Consider the following 19,469-nt stretch of genomic DNA (forward strand, 5'->3'; position numbering starts at 1 on the left):
CTTGGAAATGATCACCAAACCTCCTACATCCCAGCTCCTGCCCCAGGGAAATGTACCTCCCAGAGCCTGGCACTGTGACGAGGGTTAAACTGTGGCACTGATCTCTTTTCATGCCTTAGAGCCCCTTCTCTAAGGGTGCAGGATTTCCTGACAGGTGTGAAGAGATCCCATGTGACTGTTTTAGTCACAGGAAGGGCCTCAAAAGGAAGAGGATGGCTTTGGATTGCTACATCAGTGTTTTAGACAGGAATACCAAGGCAGGAAAGAGTCACTCAGAACCACACGATTAACTGGAGCTCGAAAACTGAGAGCGTGCACATTTAAGCCAGTTATCTACCCATTAGCTAACGCTCACCACTACTTCTGGGAAGATGCTAGCAGTGGGCACAGTTCCCCATCTGGGAAGCTACACCAGATCTTCCTGTCCTTGGCAGTGCAGAAGAGAACTGCCTGAAAGAGGCAGCTGTACTGCGGGAGGGGGGCACACAAGCTCATGCCGTCCAGTGGGACACAGCACTCATATAGCTCACAATCACAGCTACAGCAATGAACACAATGATCTCACTCTGCGCGGCCCAGAAGGAGCCCAGCCTGAGGCAGGGGACATGATAGCAAACTGTCATTTTCAGGGCTGCAAGCTATTTAAACCAACCAACTCAGCATATACTTACTGTATAGCAAGGGTCAGCAAACTTCTTGTGATAAAAAGACAGATAAGTAAATATTTTAGGTTTTGCAGGCCTTATGGCCTCTGTCATAACTATTCAACTCCGCTGTTAAAGGATGAAAGCAGCCATAGACCGTAGTACATAAAACAGTTAGTGTGGCAGTGTTTCAGTAAAACTTTATTCACGAACACCGGCAGTGGGCCGGATTTGCCCACCCCTGTTACATCCTAACTGAGTCAGGCTGGAAAGAACTGTTGAGCTGATTGGATTTCCTCTAGAGTTCCTTGGCTGCTTTGGCCTTCGAGGCCACAAAGGGTCAGGTAACAAGCTGGTATCTAAAGTGCTCTTTTTCTTGCCCTGGAGCAAGAATGCCAGAACACCCAGACCCCTGACCTGGAACAGTCTTCTCAGACTCCTAGCTCAGGGAAAGAAACAAAAGACAACTGGGGCGCCTGGGTGGCTCAGTCAGTTAAGAGTCTGCATTTGGCTCGGGTCATGATCCCAGGGTCCTGGATTGAGCCCCGCACTGGGCTCCTTGCTCAGCGGAGAGTCTGCTTCTCCCTCTCCCTCTGTCTCCCCCCGCCCCCGCTTGGGCTCTCTCTCTCTCTTGCTTTCAAATAAATAAAGCTTAAAAGAAAAAAAAAAAAAAAAGACAATGGGAACTAATGGCCAAGGAGGAGGACCACGTAGAAAAATGAAGAAAAAGAAGAACTACAATGAAAGGTGACAGGAAAGACAGGAAACGGGGCTGAGTGGTAGCCAGGAATGTCAGTGGTTCCGTGCTAACTAGTGTCACTGTAAAACACATTTAAGGAAAGCAGGGCTATCAAGTCTCCAGACAATGGGGACCATCTGAAATGTAAACAAGAGACTTGCGAGAGACTCTGGCAGGTTCCACATGAGGCTATGGGATGGAAAGACTATAACACTCTCTTTACCAAAATAGAGAAAGAAGAGGCAGCAATTACTGCTCTGGTTACCCAAAGCCAAGACAATGTAGTCCTAAGCAGGGAGTCAGGCACCTGTGCCCCAGCTTTGTGTCTGCTCCCCGGCAGGGGGGCTGCCCCAAGGGCAGTGTCCACTGTAGGCTCTCCCCCACGCCACACCCTTTCCCAGTCAGTTTTCAGGTTCACGCATTTGAGTCGAACTTGATGGAGGCACCGCTGTGGGATCAAACAGGGGGCCCAGCACATGCTGTGAAATGACGAGATCTGTGTGCTTCTCCTTTCCTATATGATACTGCAAGTTTCAAGTAACTGGGAAAAGTAGGCAGGGGACAGACAAATGCTGGTCAAAGATAAGATACTAAAAAAGAAAAATTTAAAGGGGAGGGATGGGACAGGATCAAGGACAATCACATCATAATACCTGATTACCTGAGCTAAAGCTGATTGTCAAGGGAACAGGCACAAGGTACAAAAAACCTGTTCAACCGGGGCCACCACGGCAGCAGCTCCGCCCCAGAAGAGCACCCGGAGTGGGGCACAATGGAGGCTGCCCTGAAGGTAAGAGCTACTGGGTGCTAGGCTGTGAATCCACACTCAGGCATCCAGACAATTACACAGTACTTTCTCCTAAGGGTGGGGGGCGATCTCTGCATCCAGGAATGCCAATTCATCAGGCTTTTCTAGATCCTTGTGGGGTAGGAAGAGGGCCAAGAGAAATGTTCTCCATGACAATGTATGGAATAAAAATACAGGTAAAAGTAAAGTGAATAAACCTAGAACAAAACAAAAACTGCTCATCATTCCTACACTGTTCAGAAAACAGTTTTCATATATATAATGAAGGGAAATGCCCAGGAGAACAGGCCAGACTGATTCCTTTAGTAAAAACTTCCAAGTTATCCTGAGTTTAGGCCATACTCCTCTTTCCTCTGGATAAAGATCCTTCAAAACAGTCAGGCCAGGTAATCATATAAGCAGCTGAGAAAATGCAGAAAGTTTCTATATCAAGAGACCCCAACTTGGGGCTCTGCAAGATTGGGGCACTACAACCAAGAAAGCTAAGTATCAAACCTGGATTAGACTAAGATCTGCAAACTCACATGCCAGGGGCACCAAAGAAGATGGGGAAAAATTTATCTTTTTTCCACAATCAAGTATCAGCAAACATACAGACAAAGGGAAGATCATAGTAACTAAGAGAGTAAAAGAGCTTTGGGCCACTAACTCCTCTTAGTGGTCAGTATTCTCTCTGACCCCGCTTGTGCTTTTGGATATCATCGGTGGGCCAGAAACACGATCGGGTAGAAAAGTGGCTGGGGAAACAAGAGTTGAAAAAGAAAGGGAAAGAAACTTTAGGAAACGTGAAACACCAGGGGAAGACGGCGGTGAGAAAGGGGAGGGCAACACAGAAGTGGGGCATGGCAGGGAAGTGATGAGAATGTTGCTAACGGAGGTCTCAGGCAATCCAAGGAGGGCCTTTCCTCCCTCCATCCAAAGCACAACCACCGAACATCTGCTACCTCTGTGAGGTCTTTAAGTCACAGACCCTGTGTGGACTCACTTGCTTTTTCCAACCCAGAACTGCTCTGTAGTTCATTATCCAAAGGCTCACAAAGAGGAAATACTAAAATATCTGCCCCTTCTACCTAAGTACCATGCCCCAAATTACAACAGTTACTGAGAGACAACTGGAGTTTAGATTCTTAAAATACTTCTCTAGCAGGGGCCTATCTGTAACTGTTAAAAATTCAAGCTACACTGTGCAGTTACAAAATAGAGGGGAGGGGGAAGGCACTTCACATGCCAATATGAGGAGTTCTTCTTCACAAACTCAAATGCATCTTACCAAAACCAAAATAGGGGTCAACGTGAGACTGAAGAGACAACTGGGGGTAAGCACTCGCATCTCTACCCCACTGTACAAACGGCCAGCAGAGCTGGTGCAATGCCCAGGGAGCTGCAGTTTGTTCTTGGGAACTGGAACCCATAGCTCTTGAACTAAGAATTCAGGACTCCTTTTGCCACACCACTTGGTTTCACAAAACGGGAAGGTAAGTGCTGAAGAAATCCCAAAGAGGCGGCAACCAAAAGCAAATAGTACTGCTCAGCCAGAAGTCCAAGAGGGGCTTTTCTACAGGCCAGGGCAGTCCAACGCAGTATCCTGGGCTAGCTTGTTCTCTTGTGCCTCTAGTGCCCAATATATTCACTGGCGATTCAAACCAAAATGAGAGATGCTGTAGCTTATGAACATCCCAAAGCCCACACGTCTGATCTCAAGGATCTACAAAGACCCATGAGTGAGCTAACCTCCTGGACCCCATAATCTTTTAGCTCTGTGCATATTATGATATTGCATGAAAGCTGAAGGGACCCTATGGGTTTGATTGTAAAAGAAATGAGGACAAAGGCAGATCTAAAATCCTCAGCCTGAGCCTGGCACACTCCCCCACTGTTCCTTTCTTGTGCCCACCTAGCAGGATGAATGACTGGAATACTCCTGGAAAGAAGATGGATCAGTTGACTATGACTTGATAAAAAATTAGCAGGTAGATGGGACACCACGGCAGCTGAGAAGCTTAACTCCTGCCTGCAAGAGCTAGCTCAACAGGCAGAAACAGAAATACAATTAAATTAAGTCAGAAAACCCGCTACAGAAAATGCAATTACTCAAAGATACAAATAAATGTTCAAAGAAAATTGGCCCCTGACAGGGTTAGTCAAGCTTCTAAATCCAGCTGGAGGCAGGCAGCTCAGGCTAATTCGCCAAGGAGGAGAACTGCAAAGCTGTAAGCCCTCTGCATTAGGATGCTGGCGAGGTGGGCTTGGTGTTTGCCACGTATCCCAGGACGCCAATGGTGAGGGGTGATTTGGGGGTGCCTGGTCAATGATGCAGGGCTCAAGGAAGCAGGCTGTGGGCAGACCTACAATGGATGGTGGATGTGGAAGGCTGAGCATTGGAAAAAATGACAGACTGATTTCTGATGTGGCAGGAACACATCAGGCCAAGGGAGCCCCATTTTCTCACCCCTCTTCAGACAAGAAGCAACCATAAGATGTCCCACCTCTCGCTGCAGCACCAGCTCCTTGGTGAAAAGTGTTGCTTCCTCACTGAAAGGCTCTCCTTCCTGCACCAAGCCTGGGAGGTTCCGGGCTCCTCTGGGGCATTCGATGCCTGTGACAGGAGAGAAGGAGAATTTGTGATGAAAAGGGGCCCAGAAGGCCTAGCGCCCCTGACCCTTCCAACAGGGCAGGACTTAGATCAGAATGCCATCACGTCTGAGATAAGGGGGCCCAGAGAGAAAAACCAACACCACCAGGGCAGCAACAACGAGGGGCTCTCAGTCACAGCAACTGGAAATTGTCAAAAGGACCTGGGGAGTTCCAGATAAAGACGTGCAGGGAAAACAGGCACACCCAGATGTGGGATGCACCTCCGTCCTGTGCTCCTCACTCCTTACAATCCAATCGTCTCACTGTCTTAACCATCATTTTTATAAATGGCTCTCTCACCTAAATCATACTGCTCTCCCCAGCCATTCTGCCTCCCAAGAGCCATTCCAGCTGACTCTTAGACATTTTCTCTTTACCATCCGACTTTCACGTCAAATTCACAAGTGTTAATTCAGTGTCGTTTTTCTCTTCATAAGCTTCCCCCACTGTCCTCTGGCTATAGTCTGGACAATAGTACCATCAGTTTTTCATTCAGAATGAGAAACAGAAGAAAACTGAATACTGATGAAGTATTAGGTGTCTGGAACCAGACAGACCTGGATTCACATCCTAATTCTGTCACTTGTTTGCTTTGTGACCTTAGCCAAGTTACGGAACCACTCAAAGCCTCAGTTGTCCTATTTGTAAAACTGCTAGAATAATGTATCTATACCCTCACTAGGGGAGCCTGGGTGACCTAGGGGAGATTATGTACGTAAAATATGCTGTAGCATAATGCCTGGCATATGGAGAGGTATAATACATTTTAACTCTTATTGTTTTACCATTATTAGTAGTATTATTGCTTGTAGTAATCACACATGCTCATAACCTCAGTTGTCTTTCACTCCATACCTGGTCTGTAAGACCCCTGAGGATCCCGTTCTTCACACTTCTTTATATCCAAGGACAGTCTTTTACACAACACAGGTGCTCACTAACCAACTCAGACTGCCTTTTCTTGTTCCCTTTGATTCAGGCATTAATTTTGCAAATGTATTTATCATTAACAGTGGTCACCGGTGACAGACCATGAAATATGTCACATTTTGACATCCAAGTTACTTATAAATATTTCCAAAAAACTCATACCGTAGCTGTAATTTTAATGCAAAAAGCTGAACGAGGCTAGAGACACAATGAGAGGAAATGATCAAAGTATGGGGGAGGATATATTTAATGCCCAGATCTCCGAAGCACTGCTGGTCTCTGCTGCTGCAGCATAAGGCAGACCCAGGAGGTGTTATGTCTTACTTACAAGCAGCCTTAGGTGCAGGTATAAAACATCTGGCACAGGGTGTCGAGGCTACTGCAAACACCTGCCAGGGAGCCTTTGGGCGAAGAGGGGCCACCACTGCTGGGACAGAATATACATCTCTTCTGGATGCAGCCAAGTGGCTGCTCATGTTTCTGGCCACATGGTCAAGGATTCAAGGTCATGAAGCTCAGAGGAAAGGGAATAGTTTATACTTTGGGTTTTCAGAAGCTCAAGAACAGAGCCTTCTCGCTAAGCCTCAAGGTCTCACAAAAGGAATACAGCACATCAGACAAAATAGCAGCGAGGGAGAGCAGCAGAAGGCCTGCAACCGCAGCAGGCCTGCACTCGGGCTGGTGGCCAGGGCCGTTCTCCCACCGAGGTGCACATGGGGCAGCGGAGGGCCTGGCCCAACTGTCCCATGGGCAAGCAGATCACTGGGGCTGCCTCATTCTGGGCACTTCAATGCCAGGCTGCTGCGAGAAGTGGAACTGATTTTTGTAAAAGAGAGCAATAAACTCGGAGCCAAAGAGCCTGAGATTAACCTTGAAGGGAGAGATGGGGCTAGAGTAAAACTGAATGAAAGACAGCTCATGATTTCTACAACATCAACAGCCAAAAACACTTTTCATTTTATATCTGCAAACTAAGCAAGAACAGAACTGTCAGAGAGAAAAAATAAACAATTCTATTGAACTTTTTGGCCACATACCCACAGGTAAAGCATTGCTGCAAAACAAGAATAACGTTACAATAAGTTTCCAGTTTGTTTCTGACCTTTAGCAGCCATTTGGGTGGGGCTGAGCTGGGTACTGTTGGTGGGGTGGTTATGAACTGGGGACTAGAACCAGGAGGAAACTGGGACAACTGACCGGGCAGCAGGAATTGGGGGAAAGACTTTTCATAAAAAGGGCACAGAAGATTCCTGAGTCTCACTGGCTGAGTAGATGTACCCATTCTACTCTGCTGTCATGATCTTGGTATTCAGAAATCTCAAGAAATCTAGACATCCCAGTAGCTCTCTTTGAATCCTGGGAGACCACAAAATGATTTAAATCCCGAACACAAGATGGCTCAACAAGCCCAGGGAGTTAAACAGATCACGCTGAAATGGCCTCAAAATGTCTTTCAGGAGAGAGACCTCTGGGCCTGTGGTGACCAAAACCCAACCACTCCATGCAGACTCAGAGGCAGAGCAGGGCCTTTCTTAGGCTGCCCCTCCACCCACCAGCAGCTGAGCTTCAGCTCTTTAAGAGGAGGAAGCACAAGCACGTGGTCTCCCTGCCCCTTTCTGAGTGGAAAAGAGTAAACATGTCGATGCACATTAATTCCTGTCAGGCAGGCAGGCAAGAGAAAGGAGAGGGAATAGAAAAGTTGCTTGAGAACAAGAGCATTATCTCTGCTTTTATCATTTACTCCCTTTTCTTCTGGGCTGTCTCTTAGTTCCCTGTCTCCTCTGAAGTAACCCCTTCACAGTCAAAAACCTCAGTCAAAACTGTCACATCTCAGCTCAGGACAGACAGGAAGAGGCTGTACGTTAAAAACACATCCAGTGGGAGTGGGAACCTGGGTATGGGTGCTATGGGAAAAACAAGAGGTGTAAAATGAGTATTTACTGAGTACCTTCTCTATATAAATAGATAAAAAGCCCGAAATCACAAAGCTACTAAGTGGTCTATAGGAACCCTAGACTGTCAGATGCTAAAGCCACTGAGAAAAAGTCCAGTTTTGGAGTTCACAACATTGTAACTAGAGGGTGTTTTAACCTATAACAGAGATTAGGTAGGAGTCCAGGGCCTGGGTCCTCCATGTCTCGTTGAGCAGGTGAGCAGGCTCAGGGAGTCCAGGCATAGCTGGTGTTTGGACATAAAGTGGAGGGGCGCTAGGCACTGGGGCCGCCATGGTAGCAGTTTCCATGCTCAGGAATGGGGGAACTGCTAGGTGGTGGGGGAAAGGGGGGTGGGGAACGCTGCCAAAACAGGGCCTGGGCAGGGAGAGGCAGAATGTACTTCTACAGATAAGGAACTGTGTAGTTGAGTGTTTTCAAACCTTTAATTTTATTGTGACCCATATATACATTTACATATGGGTATATAACTTACATATAACGAAGTTTCCACAAAACAATGGTTAATCTTTACTACATGTGGTATGTTCAGTATCTCTTCCATTCGATTTCATTAAAGAGCTGAGAGGCCAGCAACTGCAGCAGGCCTGCAGCTCGGGCTGGTGGCCAGGGTTACGGTTAAGTGAAATAAGTGAAATAAAAAAGATGGTTATGACACTGAATTAAACCTCCAGTGGATCAAGGCCCTCAGCTTGACACTGGTGTAGACTACCTAAGGGGTGAAGACAGAAGCCTGGGAGGGCCCTAATGGCCCTCTTACAGAACTCAAAGGCTACAGTGAGTGCTTATTTATCAGCTTCTGGACTTGCTTTTGTGTCCCAAGGGATCAGGGGACAGGGCAAGGAATACTCTGTCCACTAAGACAGGAAAGCAAACAAATGTTAACATTCTAAAGCCAGGAGGACAGCTGTTGCTGCTGACCACCAGCTGAAGGAAGACACATACTGTCCACAGGAGGTGCTCTGCTCGGCCTGCCTTCCCCAAGAGCCTGGCCAGTAAGTCGACCCAGTCCCCGCTGCACCTTTATTCTAACAAGGACTGCACTACTGGGCTGGTGTCCCTGGTGTGCTGATCTGTTACCAATACGAATAAGAGAAAGAAAAGAAGAGAAAGAGTAAAGAAAAGAAAAGAGGGCAAGAATTAGAGAAAACAGACCAAGGGAAAGAAAGTTCGGCTCTCAGAAAGCGACGCCAGGCCGCAGCTCAGCACAGGCTGACATGCAGCAATGCGGAGCTCCCAAGACTGTAAATATAAAGTGAGGTATCACTGGAGTTCCAGAAGCCCTCCCCAGCCAGGTGAGAAAGTGCCTGTGATTCTGGATCGTGCAAATTACCCCCACTAGCTGTCTTTCCGAGAGCGCACAGTGCAGTGGTGCCTGAATAAGGACATACAAACTCCGCTGGGCTTCAAACACCACAGGTGCAGGTTAACTGCCGAACTTACTCCTGACACACTTACAAGCCATTTAAAAAAACAAAAACATTTTGTTTAAAAAATAAATTACAATTAAAAAATCCCATTCTTTTTTAAATTTTATTTTATTATGTTATCACCATACATTACATCATTAGTTTTTGATGTAGTGCTCCACGATTCATTGTTTTCGTATAACACCCAGTGCTCCATGCAGAACGTGCCCTCTTTAATACCCATCACCAGGCTAACCCATCCTCCCACCCCCCTCCCCTCCAGAACCCTCAGTTTGTTTATCAGAGTCCATAGTCTCTCATGGTTCATCTCTCCCTCCCATTCCCCCCCTTCATTTTTCCCTTCCTTCTCCTAATGTCCTCCATGCTATTCCTTATGTTCCACAAATAAGTGAAACCATATGATAATTAACTTTCTCTGCTTGACTTATTTCACTTAATCCCAAACATTCTTAAACATTTTTCCTTCCCTACTATGGAGTGTGCCAGAATGAAGAGATACTGTACCCTATGGGGCTTTTCAACTGATGTCCATGAAGGGAAGATAAGACAGACACCCTCGCTCCTAATCCATCTGGCTCCTTGACCTGTTTAAAGCCCTACAGATCTATCTGCCCGTAGCTAAAAACCCATTATTTTTCATATCTTTTTTAATGCTTTCTGGGATATGATGGTTGCCCAGGACGACTTAAAATAAAAAAGAGAATGTGCCTGACTTTGTATGGTTTAGGAAGATAAAGTACACCACTAGCTATCAGCACATCATGGTTCTGGTTTCTGCTCTTCCACTGACGAAGTATGAAACCTTTCTGGGCCTCATGGCCCGTCTATAAATTAATAAAGGAACTCCAAAGTCTCCCCTGGAGATAAAATCCTACAATTTTGGCTATGCCCTTTTGAGATTCCTCACCCAAGGCTTGACTCCTGGAGTTCAGGGTGCCCCCTTTCAAATTTAAAATGCTGGGCTATAGAGCATTCTATTAAAAAGAAATTATACATCCAGAGACATTGACTGACTAGGTCAATTAACACCAACACTTTGGTCAGTCAGCTTTGGAACAAGAAGTACAAATTCTTGTTAATGATACGATAATGGCTATATAAGAGATTCTACTGATGGCTGTGTGAGAGTCATGTATCGCTCTGAATATTTTACATTGTATGTTGAATTTTATGATAATTAAGGCTCTGGGCTCAAAGTGTGTTTGCGTTTTCCTTTATTGGGAGCTAAAGGGAAATGTGGCAAATCTGCCTTGGCTAGAAGTGACACTTCCCAATGGCACTTTGTCCAGCAAACAAGAGATCAGGCATTAACTAAAGGAAACAAAACTCTAGTGGAAACAAAAACTAGCTGGAAGCATTAGTCAACGGTGCTTACTTCATGTCCAGCGTGTGTGCACTACCGCATCGGATGCTACCGAGGGAAGGGCACAGGAGGCTCGCAGACATGATCCTAGGATACATCAAAATGCTGCAGTTCACACAGTACTTTCCCCTCCATTTCACACACACACACACACACACACACGCACACGCACACGCACATCAGTGCCTACTCTGCATTAGGCACTGTGCTGGAAGCTGAGCACTCAATGAGAAAAAGAGGACTTTATGCCAATAAAGCTTAATCACCAGCAAGAAAACATTCTATCCCTCTACCACTGCATAAGGCCTGATTGGTGACTGAATTTACTATTAAAACTACAGATTGCAGAATGCTAAGAAATAACATGTGCTAACTGGACTATGGTAGACAGATGCATGTGTGTCTGGGAGACTGTTGGTAGAATGTACTAGACAAGTCAATCACGGGGCTCACCATGCCAAATCCCTTGCTAAGGCATCAGGCAACTACGTTCTCTAGCCCTTGACCCTGGCCTCTGTCCTCTTCTCACCACAAATTGGGGAGGGAGGTCAAAGCTGAAGGTGGGGACTGACAGGGGGCCGGGGGAGAGAGGGAGAGCTGAGGCCACACATGATTTGAGGTGGCCAATCTACAATCAGTCTGGCAGAGGGAGAAGAGCTCTGTCCAAATAGAAATGGAAGAAAACGGGTGAGCCAAAAAGATTCTCTTTCTGGAATTTGAACCCAGCAGTGTGCAAACCATAAGCCTATCAGGAGCCAGAGAAAGGAGGCAGTAAGCGGAGGGGACCAACTGGCATCCACACTGGAGTACTACCACCAGAGTTCTACTGTGGAGGGCCTGGGGCCACTGCAAAGCCATAGTCAGCCTCTGGGTGCCAAGAGCTGAGACACTGGACCTTTAGATTTTTCAGGGATGTTCCCAGAAATCTGCTCTTTCCCTTACTGCTGCCATGAGCAAGCCTATATGACAACCTGGTATTTGCAACCCAAATAAAACTAAAACTAAGTTGCCTCTTAGGCTGGGTACTGTGTCACTCAGATTTTATTCTTTCCAACATCCAATACACTGCCTAGCATACAGTGGCACTGTAGATCCTCAAGAAATGCTGAATAAGTGAGTATTGGTGAAAATACTTCTGAAAAGAAGTAAATACACAGAAAAGGAAATGGCTAATGAACTGTCAGGGTTAATGCAGACGTTATGCAAATACCAGGAGAGGGGCCAAAAGACTCCCTGACTCCGTACATCCCACTTTCTCATGGTTACATAACACTTCAAGGAAAAAAAGGCAAGCACAGCTACACCCATTTACCCCACTGGTCTTTAGCTCGGCACACTTGGGAGTGCAGCTGAAATAGAGAGAGGGAGAGGTCAGCGCTGACCAGCAACGCCGGTGAGGCCTGAGGATGGAGCATGGCAGAGATGCTCAGTTTCCATACAACAAAGGAGGGAAACCATCCCCACTTAGAACCCCGTGTTCTGCTATGGGAAGCTGTGTGGCCACATGGAAACGCAGAAAACTGGAGCACATTTCAAGGGAGCAGTGGAAAATGACTCAGGGGCGGGGAGGCCTGCCTTTAAAGGAAAGATAAAAGGTGCTAAATCTGTACAGTTTGGCTAAGCGGTGACTAAGAGGGTGACAAGATAACAATCTGCAAATATTTGAAAGGTGTAAACACGAGAAAGGAGGGAAAATGCTTAGCTGGAGAACAGGGGGTGTAATTATTAGGGGAAAGAAAAGTCTGGACAAAATATCAGAAAAACTAAGCGTGGGGATGACTACTGGGATATAAACAAGCTTCCCAGTTGAAATGAAAATGCTGCTTTTTGACCCTAAAACTGAAACGTGGCCACTAAGCCCATCCCTCTGCTTAGGAGAAGCAGCCAGACCAGGGAGCTGTTATTTTATTTTCTACATTTTGGGAAAGATTTCTTGAATAGTATTCAAATTTAAGTATCTCTGCTTTAAATGTTATTCCCTGAAATTTTAATGCATTTTTTTGTTGACTGAACCAGACAAAATGGCTGTCCTGGTGGGACTTTCCGAACAAACACTGGCTTTATCTGCCAGTATGTGCTATGGCCCTGGCTGACAGCAAAAGTGGAGCTGGGTATAGAGCCGGGTGACAGCTGGGAAAGGAATGGGAGACTACACCATCTTATCTAGCAGGACAGCTTCATCCTTTGCCTTTAAGACCCTAGGTAAGAATGCTGTAAAAGTTTCCCAGATGGAAACTGCAGACACTTCTCCCTTCTTTTTAAATACACAGTCCCTTGGAGTAAACGTCAAGGACAAGGCAAGGCACAGAAAGAACACCGAAATAAGCTTCCTGTCACACTGACTGCACTCCAATACCTTTGCCTGAGTTCCTGCTGCTGCAGCTAGCCAATTTATAATGCACAGACTCTCAGTAGAGATTTTTACCCCCAGATTCAATTAGTTCCGTTTCTATACTTTCCCTTACCATCCTCCCCCTCACCATCAAAAAACAAAACACAAATTTTAAAACCCCGCTACGTACAGAGAATAAGACACTTAAACTCTGTATGTAGCCTAAGAGAAGTAACACTTAACTATGTCCAAGTCAATTTCAAAAATTCTTTGGTGTTAACAACATTTAGACAGCTATTTCTTCCTTGAGCATCAAGAACAAAATCCAGAACTCTTAAGCCAATGGCACAAAATGCAGAGGCAGACAGGCCATCTGCCTAATTTTAAGGAATGTAGTTACCACCTGAATATACATATAAGACCAAATTAACAAATCACATAGTTCTCAGAAGCATAACACATCTCATGCACCAACCTGCTCTGAGTTCTCTCTTATAAGCTTTAAATCAGAATTAATTTGGAGACCTCAAATTGCAAATGCTGTCAGTGAATCTGTTAACAATTGAGAACTGCAAACCATCCCATTAGGGCCAGCTGGTCCTACATTTCCTACAATGGCCCAAAGAGCAAGGCAAATGGTGGACCAGTCGGTTCCAAAGAGTTAGTTCTACATGATCTGAGGCCTCAACTCGTATTTAAAAGGGTCAGAAATGAAACAAGGATTCTGCATGGTCTCAAATTCTTCTTTCTCTCTCTCGTTCTCTGAACTGCTATGTTGTTACCACAGGGGAGGCAGCATCTTGTGGGCCAATTTTGGAACATGTCACTGCTAAAGCTCTTTCAGGCATCAGAATAAAGGGATAAAAGAAGAATGAAGGGATCCTAATTAAAGGGATCCAACTCCTCAGGTAATTGTAGTCAGGGCATCAGAACTGAGTAAGAGCAGAGACTGAAGCTGTTTTTAGTTCATAATTCCAATTGTTAAGGGTCGACTTTTATTGGGTTGTTCTGATTTGGTAATGTTTGATGCATTTGTTGAAAGACCAGAAGCTGAAGTTAATTGGGAAGAGAAGCAATAGGACCCAGTCTTCATAATGTGATGGGAACTGCAGCTTCCTTTGAAGAAAGGAAGGGGGTGAAGGGGAGGCATCTATAGAAAGGAGGTACAGTAGTCCCCCCACCACCCATGGTTCCCCTTTCTGCAGTTTCAGTTACCCATGGTCCACTGTAGTCCAGGAGCAGACGACCCTATTCTGACGTACTGTCAGAAGGCCAGTAGTAGCCTGATGCTACGTCACAGTGCCTGCGTCATTTCCCTACTTCATCTTATCACGTGGGGATTTTATCATCTTACATCGTCACAAGACACCTGAGTACAGTACAATAAGATACTTTGAGAGACCACATTCACGTAACTTTTATTACAGTATATTGTTCTAACTGTTCAATTGTATTACTGCTGTAAATCTCTTATGGTGCCTAATTTATAAACGAAACTTTGTCATAGGTACGCATGTACAGACAAAAAAACCCCACAGTACATATAGGGTTGGGTTCTATCCGAAGTTTTCAGACATACACTGGGGGTCTTGGAACGACTCCTCCGTGGATAAGGAGGGACTGCTATACGGTGCTTGGCTTTAAACATGTCTTAAGTTTCTCTGATACAAGTCATGGGCGTATAACCTCTAAGACAGGGTTGCCTTCTCAGGTCTTATCTCTAGCTGCTGTTAGCCTGTTAATGGTGGATGACCACTCTGGCTTACTGGAGGTAAAGTAAATGCCAGTATCTGGAACACAGCTGATACTCAACAACTGTTTTTGCTAAATGAATGCCAGAGATGTTAAACTTAGCAGAAATAGATGCAACAAACCTGTTATAACAATGTCCTATTCAGAACACTTGGTGAGTTCATAAGGAAATCTAGTAACTCTTATTTCTAGGACTCTAAGGCAAGTGGGTGTTAAATGCTAAACCACTGCCCACTTCTAAGGAGGAGACGAAGAAGGGGTGGCTTAGAGGCCTTCTATTGGATTTCTGGCTCTAAGTCCAGCCAGGCAGTGTGTAGAATTGGCTTCACCAAACTTGATTTATCAGTGGCTTTAAGACACCAAAGAATCATTCCCAAAAGGGAAAAAAAAAATTTCAGATGGAGCTGGTGCAGCAGATAACAATCGGGTCAGCATCAGAGTAACCTTTTATAATTCTCCCTGCTCCAGAGCAGGATCTGAAAACAATGATTTTTAAAGGGAGGAAAAACTCTCATTGATTAACAAGACCGTTTCCTCCCCGTGGCATCCTAAGAGCATGGCCATAAACAATCCGGCCAGGCTGTCTCTGGGGGTGTTTGGGGGGGGGGGGCGGGTTGGAGACGGCAGGCTGTCTGCTTCCCAATACACATATTTGTTTTGGGTTTGCTGTAAGCAGCAGCTGCAATCATATCACCACCAGCTAGGAGAGGAATGAAACAGGCGGGTGTAGGAGAGAACTGTGCCGATCCCCAATTGTCCCCTTGAGTTTCTCTTCAGAGCCCGTATCAAAACAACAACCTCATATGGACGTTATATAGAAAACAAGGCACTGGAGTTCACAAGCAAGGGTCACTCACGATGGTCTTTCCAATGACAAGAAAGCAGCTCCAGCTTTTATGTAACACCGGGGCACCATGGCGACCGCACCCAACAAGCACAAACCCCATGTCTGAGCAACGAGGAGGAGTTGGTTTCTATGAGAACCTCAACTTTTGCTTTTTCTGACTTATTTTAAACACGTAACTTTATCTTTGAATCAAATAAAACTTAGATGTATTTTTTTCCCTTTTCATTTTTGGCACTGAAGAATTCTAATCTTGGTCTTTTAAATTCCATGTTAATAGATAAAGAGGAGAATATTATACTGTCCAGGCTGATAGAGAACAGCCACTGGGTCGGGAGAAAGCCATAGGAAATACCCACATGGGTCCTGCAAGTACAAGCTTCCAGAAGGTATTCTGACACACACACCTGGCAGCCGAATGTAAAAGCTACTTACTTGAATAAATTTAGAGTGACTTTCTAAACCAAGCTGTGTTGTGTTATTTGAACAAAATGCTTCTGAGATGTGTGGAGTATACTTCCAATCTATTGCCCTTCTTGAGTCTTCACTCAACAGAAAATTGTTCTGAGCTTCTCCTCAGAGTGAAATCTAAATGTCTAGCGATCAGTATACTCGGCTAGCAGAACTGCAGCAAAAGAAACCAGCTAGTGTCAGGAATACTAAGACCCCAAACCAATGGGAATGAATAAAACTCTGGCAGAGAATCTCTCACTAAGAGCCTTTACCTTACTAACGTAACTTAGCAATAAATAAATAAAAAGAAGCAAAAAGAAAGGAATTCTGAAAGGGCAAGGTTAAGGTTCTTCAAGAGCACAGGCTGATCTTGACACATAAGTACATTCTATCCTTGAAAAGTAGCTTGAATTCTGGGCTGTGGGCGAAGAATGGCTTTATTTTTTATTTTTATTTTTTGGTTAGCATAACGTAAAGGGGTCAGCAGACAACTTCCTGGAGACTAAATCCAGCCTGCTGCCTACTTTTGTACAACATATGAGCTAAGTAAGAATGGTTTTTACATTTTTGAATGGTTAAAAAAAAATTTGTGACATGTGAAAATTACATGAAATTCAAATTTCAGTCTCCATAAATGAAATTTTACTGGAACAGAGCCACGCTCATTTGTTGTCTATGGCTTCCTTCATGGCACAACAGAAGAGTTGAGTATTTGTGACAGAGACTATCTGGCCCAGAAAGCCTAAAACATTTACTATGTGGCCCTTTCTGGGAAAAGTCTGCCAACTCCTGCTCTAGGGAAAGCTGAATGCTGGTTAAGAGAAAACCTACCCAAGGCAGAGTTCAACTTCCCAGGACTAGAACATCAGAATAGGTGGCAGCATAAGAATATCTTAAATAATAAAAACAATACTAAAAAAAGCCTACAGTCCTGTAACAGAGAAGGTCAGAGGAAAGGAAACATGGCTCAAAGGAGAGTGCCTGAGGCAGCTGACATGAACCACAGGCGTATACCCTCGACCTTCCTCTCCTGTACCTCATTTTAGCAATGTCCCTCTCCTATACGTGTGATCTTTCCCCTTTACTCCTGCTTTCCTCCACCAGACTCCGATTTCCCCACTCAAAATTTATACTCCATAAGCTCTAAACTTGAAGTTTTCAGAGTTGCCATTCTTTGTTCCTTGCCACAATGGTTTCTCTTCACTCCCTGACAATATACTTGCACTATCATACTTCTTGTACAGAAAGCCTTCGCTCCCATGGTTTTGTACTCAGACTTTATCTTTCTACTAAAACTACTTGGAAAAGTAACCTCATCACTCACCAATCTAATAATCTTTTCTCAGCAGGAGCCCTACTAGATCTCTACATGGCATCCAACACCGTGCATCTGTCCTGTAGTGCAACTCTTTCCTCCCTTGGCTTCTCTTGACTGGTGTCCCAGCTGTCTGGGCTGCTTGTCTTGACTCCTGCCTTTGCCCTCCCTAATGTCCCGGACCCCTCTCTTTCTATGCTCTGCACTCTCTCTGGGAAGGCTCACCCTTTTTCATATTCTCCATCACTGTGATCCTGCAGAACCTACAGACTATCCTCTAAGCCACAGACCCAAACCCAAATGGCTCACAGACACATTCCCTGGGAGGTCCTGCCAATACCTCAAACTCAGGATGTCTAGAACCAAACTCCTCTTCCCCTTCCCTTGTCCCCTCTTCTGGTTTCAGTACTACCATCCAGTCTAAAAACCTCATCTCTGATTTGTCCCTACTTTATCTACATGACTCAATGGCTTCTACCTCTTGTCAATTCCAGGCATTTCACCTCCACACCTGTTGTACAGTCCGTTGAATCCTCTCAACCGTCAACATCCATTACCCACTTGACAGCCCCTCAAATATGTGAAGACAGTACTTCTAGTTCCTCTCGTCCTCATGTCTTATTTTCTCCAGGCTAAACATTGCCAGGTCCTCACAAGACGGGGGCTTTGATTTCCTACCCTTCTACCTACCCCTTTTTCTCTTTCAGCCCAGATAATATGAAGGGTATCGTCAGCAGGAAATATCTTTCTAGTTGATTTAATTAATATTCTGACGGGAAGCTGGGGCATGTGTAATGGGGCTGTCCCTTCTAAAGATTTTTTTTTTTTTTTTTTAATTCATGAGAGACAGAGCGAGAGAGAAAGGCAGAGGGAGAAGCAGGCTCCCAAGGAGCAGGGAGCCCGATGCGGGACTCGACCCCAGGACCCTGAGATCATGACCTGAGCTGAAGGCAGACACTTAACCATCTGAGCCACCCAGGCGCCCCGGGGCTGTCCCTTCTAATGTGCTGTTGTTGAGAGCCATCTTTGGAGGTGAAATTTGCTGCCTTTGTGGGATTGCCTAGGGAGGGGTGTGGGGAGCCTGCACTCTAGGCCTCCCTCCCTGTGACCGGGCAGAGTCGGACTTTTACTCCAGGCAGGACGCTGCCGCACTACAGACAGCCCCATTAGTGCAGGAAGAATCCCTGGGCTGAGGGAGAAGGGAAGCCCTCAAGGGACTGTGTGGGAGAGGCGGAGCCCATCCTGTGGAAGGCCGCCTGCTGCCATGGCCTCCATTCCAGCCTACTTCCATTCTCTGTCTCTCAGCAGCAGCCCCAGGCACTGTGGAGACCCTGGTGGTGTTGTGACAAGCAGTCTATTCATTTCCTTCTCTCATTCACTGGGCTCTAGGGGATAAAAAGGAACAGCAAATCCAAACCACTGCCTAGAATCCACTTTGCAGAATTCAGGGAAAGATTGTTCTACTGAAGTGATTATTTTCCCTGTTTGGGACACCCAAGGGAAAGAAGAGGATTTCTGCATCCTTTACTTTCCACCTAGGCAACATTGCAGAAATGACTATTTCAGTCATTACTGCGGCCAGTGGGACGGTGAAAGCACGGCTTGCACTTAATTGAGGCTTTTTAGCCCCTGTCACAGTGTGGCAACAGGGCACCAAAGCACCAGGATTTGAACTGTGATGCTGGGCACAAAGCTTCAGTTGAAAAGCGGGAGATAAGGGAGGACAGCGAGAGAGAAAACCAGGTACTGACAGACAAGCTTCCAGATTTTTTGCAGCCGAATGAGAGATTAACTGGTCTCATCAGGCTGTGCCGGTCTTCAAGGAAGAAGAAAGCTGCTCTAGTGTGTGCTTATTGCACAACTGAAGGACAGCCCAGTCCCTGGACGAGAAGCTTGCTAAGAAGGGCATGCAGGTGAGGAAGTGGCGGTGGAGCACTGCAGGAGGAAGTGGGCGCTCAGCTTCCCAAGCACAGGGCGACAACGCCTGGTGCTCACCACAACCAAGGGCACACGTGTGCCTGTCTAGTTTGTGCACACTTGTGTGTGCTCACTCGCGCAAGGAAAGAGGGCGGGGGGGGGGGGGGGGGCAGAGATGGGGAGGGGAAGGGGAGACAGCACCGGAGCGACCGCAGTGGCCGTGTCCGAGCCTACGGCAGGAGCCAGCATCTGTCGTAAGGGGGCCCAGATCAGAAACTGCTATTTGAAGGGAGGAGGACAGCGGGGCTGTACCTACCTACCAACGGGCACACACACACTCCGCGGGGAGTATCTGA

General features: G+C 45.9%; 1 protein-coding gene across 2 annotated transcripts in view; it reads right to left on the bottom strand.

Annotated features, from left to right (window-relative positions):
* SND1 (staphylococcal nuclease and tudor domain containing 1) overlaps window positions 1–19,469 on the bottom strand; it is a 407,418-nt gene that overhangs the window by 91,562 nt on the left and 296,387 nt on the right. For both annotated transcript variants that reach the window (XR_010406399.1, XM_064574988.1), the window contains exon 16: window positions 4,678–4,787. Coding sequence is in view for 1 of the 2 variants with exons in the window: in XM_064574988.1 (XP_064431058.1) it covers window positions 4,678–4,787 (110 nt within the window). In the remaining variant the exon portion in view is untranslated. The remainder of the gene's footprint in view (window positions 1–4,677; window positions 4,788–19,469) is intronic.

Source organism: Mirounga angustirostris, unplaced genomic scaffold (genome assembly GCF_029215605.1).
Source record: "Mirounga angustirostris isolate CCGP_5_RB_7025 unplaced genomic scaffold, mMirAng1.0.hap1 SCAF_12, whole genome shotgun sequence".
NCBI classification, from domain to species: domain Eukaryota; kingdom Metazoa; phylum Chordata; class Mammalia; order Carnivora; family Phocidae; genus Mirounga; species Mirounga angustirostris.